General features: G+C 30.1%; 1 protein-coding gene across 1 annotated transcript; it reads right to left on the bottom strand.

The window, feature by feature from the left end:
• Window positions 1-1234: 1234 nt before the first annotated feature.
• On the bottom strand, window positions 1235-2459 carry LOC109788429 (protein LURP-one-related 10). The gene is made up of 3 exons (XM_020347152.3): window positions 2219-2459; window positions 1872-2105; window positions 1235-1773 (listed from the first exon to the last, which is right to left on the bottom strand). The coding sequence occupies exons 1-3, from the start codon at window positions 2420-2422 to the stop codon at window positions 1486-1488; spliced, it is 726 nt and encodes a 241-aa protein (XP_020202741.2). The 5' UTR covers window positions 2423-2459; the 3' UTR covers window positions 1235-1485.
• Between the last annotated feature and the right edge of the window lie 3057 nt (window positions 2460-5516).

The raw sequence follows: 5516 nt of genomic DNA, 5'->3' as shown, positions 1-5516 counted from the left end.
TAATTAATGTATTGGATATTCTTTTAAGTTTCATAAAAACTTAATAAGTTTCACGAAAATTTGTCTAAAAAGTATCATATTAAAATAAATAATAAAGAACATATAAAATATAGTAACTTTACTTGAGTAATAAATATATATCGAAAAAATCATTATTGTACTTCTATGTATTGGCTCACATGATTGTAAATGTTTGACAGACTCAGAATGTGTTTGAACGCAACTACATAATAACAAATTCAAAAATAAAATAAAAATGTAAAACAGTAGCAATATATAGGCCAATGACAGACTGGCAATTAATGGAGATCGTAGAAATAGTAACTTGACATTAAGCATCAACAATCAAATCCCGACATTGATTGAAACAATTAATATGAAATACATCATTAAAAAAGAAAAATATTTAGGTTTTCTTTCTTGAAACAGCAAAATATATTATGGTGGCACTAGGGTGTCATAACCCAAGTTTACAAATAAATGATTACTTATAATTTAGATCATTTGCTCCAAATTATCACGAAACCAAAAAGAAAAACAGATGATTACAACCCAAATCATACTACACCCCTTTTTTTTTAACAACGGCTACAACCCGATGAAACAAACAGCCCAATCTTGATGCTCTTTTCCTACTTGATATCCTCTAATTATTCTGACTGCCAGCGTTGGTTTTGTTGTCCTTCTTCTACCGTTGTGAAACCATCGATCGATCAATCTTTCAGTGTCACCAAACATTGGCCTGGGTTACTGAACAACTGGGCAAAAGGAATCGTGAACTCCTTGTTAAGCAACTTCATCCACTGCCACGAAGTATACATAATCTCTTTGACTGTGTTTTCCCGATTAAAAATCACACCTTCAAACCTACACGTATTCCTATGCATCCACACTATTCGAATCGTTGCCATACTATAAAGTTCTCCATGATTGTAGTGATTAGATGATAAAGATGTTGGAATAAAGTTGAAGTGTTGTATGAGATGGACATTTTATCCATTTCAACCATCCTTTCCAAATATTTAGGTTATGTAAGTTCACGATTATCGTAACTATATCATGATAAAAAAATAAATACAAAAAACACTAAATCAATGAAATGATGGATGAACATACTGTGAGCTAAACAAAACTACACACAACGAAGTTAATCAGAAGTAGCTTCTTGAAAGTCCTACAGCAAGGTATTACTCTAAGTAAATAAAAAAAATAAAAAAAAATTAAAAAAAGACCGTGAAAATAATTATACGTTTATACCTTCTCAACGTGTTTCATACACTGAAGCAGAAATGTCTGAAAATGAAAACTAAACCCTATAATTCTAACTAGATGTATTATACATGTTTTTAATGTTTCTTCAATGGAGTTTTCTCTTGATAATCTGTATTGACATTTAATATAAACTCCTTTTTAGACAGGTTACAAATATGAAACTGCAACAATGATGACAGCATCGTTACCACTTATTCACTTAGCAAAAACCACTTATAGATCTGGATCTAACTCTTCTTCTTCCAAGTTTTCTCCTTCTAAGTTTCCTTCTTCCAAGTTTTCTTCTTCCATGTTTTCTCCTTCTGTGTTTAGTGCTTCATACACTGAAGCTATTGCCCCGGCAGTTGCGATACCTCCCATCGCCACATTTGCAGTATTCGTCAACTTACTCATAAGCTTTTTAAAATTTCCCATTTTGCTAACAATTATAGTTAGTGCCACTATGAATGCGTGGTCCACGTTGGGACTGATGCAAACTCTGAAGTCACCATTGTTAACTACCTATAAAAGAGAGAAACCAAATTATATTTATTCATCTGAAATAAAAATTAGTTAAATTAATTGGTGTGTAAAAAAGTTAATACTCGTAACATATATACCTTGGCAACAATTGTTGGAGATTCACGGAAATAAAAGGTGCACGTGCTTTTATTTCCAGAAATGATGACTCTAAAGTCACACATGCTTTCATCTTGGTTGTTTGCGAGGTAGACATCTAATCTAATAATATTATCACTTTGGATCATTGACGACTTCTTCACTGAAAAGAGAAATTGAGAGAGATCATTGCTTTTACCCCTGAAAACTTGGCACCGCCCGTGCAATGTCTTATTCTACAAAATTAGAAATTATTAAGAACATATAATATGGAACGAAAATATATATTGGTCGGAAAATTGGATTAACACAAGAAAATGGATGAATATAAGATATTAAGATGGCTTACCCTTTTGTATAGAGTGACGATGGGGTTTCCTTTATCATCACACAAGACACGACGGTGGTGAAGTGTTAACAAAGTCTCTTTTATTACCTTAAAGACAAGGTCGCCGTTATTGTTGTAAGCGGCACCTTTTTTTGTATTAATTTGTAGATCGAGAGAGTCGGGAACACAGTAAGAAGGGTTGATAACCGATAATTGTTGTGCCATTGGAGAGAGAGGTGCGTTGTGGAATGAATACCAATTATAATGCTAATTTATAGACCATGTTCTGTACATATACGAATAGCAATTATTATGTTCTTTGATATACCAAGTAATTAGGACCACATGCAATTCTAGGTTTGTTCTTCAGACTCAGATATAGCCAAATGATGGGACCCCCAACTGATAGAGTATTTAACTACTCATGTATACACACTGCATAATTTGGAACACATAAATGAACGGTACTCGTTTGAGCTCGCTTGATATACTTCTGAGAAACGTGCGTGGTCTGCCCTACATGTTTATTTATTTATTAATTATTTATTTTTAGACATCAAAGAAACAGTATATTGAAGGATAAAGGACTCCAAACCCATATCTAATAAGATATTCAACACTGACTTGTCGAACAAATTAGATATAATGTGTAATTGTGTAAGGCAAATTCTACACTAAATTCAAAATGTCAAACAAAAGCCCCCACACAAATTTTATGCCTCAACCACTCACTACAAACCAAAACTACAATCCTACCACCCGTGAAAGTAATAAATAAACCATTATTCCACTAACTCTGTACTACATATAATCAGGGCCTCCCACAATTAAGTTTTTCTACTGATATGCCTAAAAAATTCTATATTATTTAAGAGTTGAGATTAAAGGTAGTTTATAAATAATCTCCCTTCTTAATTCACTAAGACGTATTTTAAAGAATAAAATTGTGACAATCTAACAAGCGTGAAAGTAGATAATATATACACTACAACAAAATTTAGTATTATCAACAATTATTTAATGACAATAAATTAATTGCCTCTATTTTATTATTTAATAAAAATATTAATGACTATTATATAATAGTCACTAAAAATGTACTTATATCACATCAAAATTTACTATTAACGATAATTATTTGTTAGAAAAAACTTAAGTTCCACATCGACTAGAAATAAAATAATTAAAGAGTATATAAGTGAATGATAACTCTCACCTTACAAGTATGTTTTATAAGGTTGAGTTAGGCCTATAACTTACTATTCTAAGTTGGTATTCAGGAGATAAGATAATTAAAAAATTTAAAGAATATATACTTAAAAGATAACCTTCATCTTCTAAGTCTCACATTAATTAGAAATAAGATAATTAAAGAGTATTTGTACTTATCTTACAAGTCCTACATCGACTAGAAATAAGTAATTAAAGAGTATTATAAATCTTTTCTTAAATTTTTAGCGGCAATTTTAAATGCTAGTAACAAATGACACAGAAAGTTATACACTTTTCCCAACTATTATGAGGGTCTTTACCAGCATATAGGATAATTGCCGGTAAATGTTTTAGCGACACTGCATACAATGACTAATGTGTGAAATGCCGTTAAAAAATTTTGTAACAATTTTTATTGTTACTAAAAATCATATTAAATGTCACTAATCCTCCATTTTATTATAGTGATATCTCAAATGTGATAATCCTAATTATTAATACATGTTTATGACATCAACATGCAGTACAATTATGACCTCACCCATTTAGAGTCATCCCTACTGCTATATATCCACCGTCTATACCCTAGTCTTGCAAACACAATCATGAATTTAAGGACCACAGGAAGAAACAATAATTGAATGACTTTTGGAAACACTAGCCAAAACCAAATTGATTGAAGAATCTCTTTCAGTATAAATTTTCTGCCAAACTGACCTCCTCTAAAAATACACATGTTTCTATGTTACCAAATAGTACACGCTATTGCTCTTCCCTACATTAGATCACATTTGAATCGGAAGTTGCTTAGGAGGAACAAATATTTTAATTTCCCATCCTAACCATATAACGTTTCTTTGGTCGATCACTTGATAATCAATCAATGAAAACTAGTAGTGTGATTAATAACCTTAATTACCTCTAAATAATTATGTGTGGTCAGAATATGTATTTATATATATAAAAAAATTAACATATGTGTTCAAGAGATTAATCTCTTAAACAAATCACAATATTTCAGGATATAAAACTTGCTCTTCTTAAACAATATTTTGAGTTTGAATCTTGTGTAGGATATTAACAGTGCAATTTGATTCAATTTTTACCTTGTAAATCATTCAAACCAAATAAGAAAATTAAATGGGATTTAATTTAAATGAATTATGAAATTTGAACTAAATCAAACTAATATTTTAGGGTTTAGTTTGGTTTTTGCAGTTGTTTTTAATAAAAAAATGTAATATTATGTTATTTGTTTAAGACTGTATGCAAAAAATAAAATTAAAAGTGTAGAAATACTAAAATATTTTAGTCACTTAAAATACTTAAACCAAGTCTTATCCTACTAGTTTAGTAAAAAAAAATTCTCTAATACAATTTTAGCTATCATATTAAATATCTCTCTCTCTCTCTCTCTCTCACACACACACACACACATATATATATATATATATATGATGAGGTTATAATAATATCAGTGTAATTTTATTAAGTATTACACTATTCAATAACTTTATATTAAATGTAAATTTTGTAAATCCTATGAATTTTTTTTAATCAAAAATATATTTTTCGACAAATTTATATATGCCAAAAATTACCAACGAATATATCAATTGGAAATTACTGACGAATATATCCATTAGAAATATAAATTTTTCGACTGATTTGTATTCGTTGAAAATATAAAATTTCTAAAATATTTGTATATATCCATAGAAAATTATTCTCAGTAATATAACTTTTCTTACGAATTTTTTTCCCATCGGAAATTATCTGAAATAGTATATTGAAGGATAAAGGACACAAACCCATATATAATAAGATATTCAACACTGAGTTGTCGAAAAAATTAGATATAATTTGCAATTGTGTAAGGCAAATTTTACACTAAATTCAAAATCTCAAACAAAAGTCCCACACAAACTCCATTTTTTGAAGCCAAACAGAGTTGCATCATACCTTAAAGAAATACGTTCAGCAATGGACTCACGACAAGACCACCGCGTTTCGGGAAAGCTCCTCCGGGAGCGACTCCAAACCCTAAACCATCAGCACCCCATTGTACAAGATTAGAGACGCAACAAGAAACAAAAGACAAAATTAA

This window comes from Cajanus cajan, chromosome 4 (assembly GCF_000230855.2).
Source record: "Cajanus cajan strain Asha chromosome 4, NIPB_CcT2T_4, whole genome shotgun sequence".
Classification (NCBI taxonomy): domain Eukaryota; kingdom Viridiplantae; phylum Streptophyta; class Magnoliopsida; order Fabales; family Fabaceae; genus Cajanus; species Cajanus cajan.
This window is presented reverse-complemented; position numbering and strand designations above follow the sequence as displayed.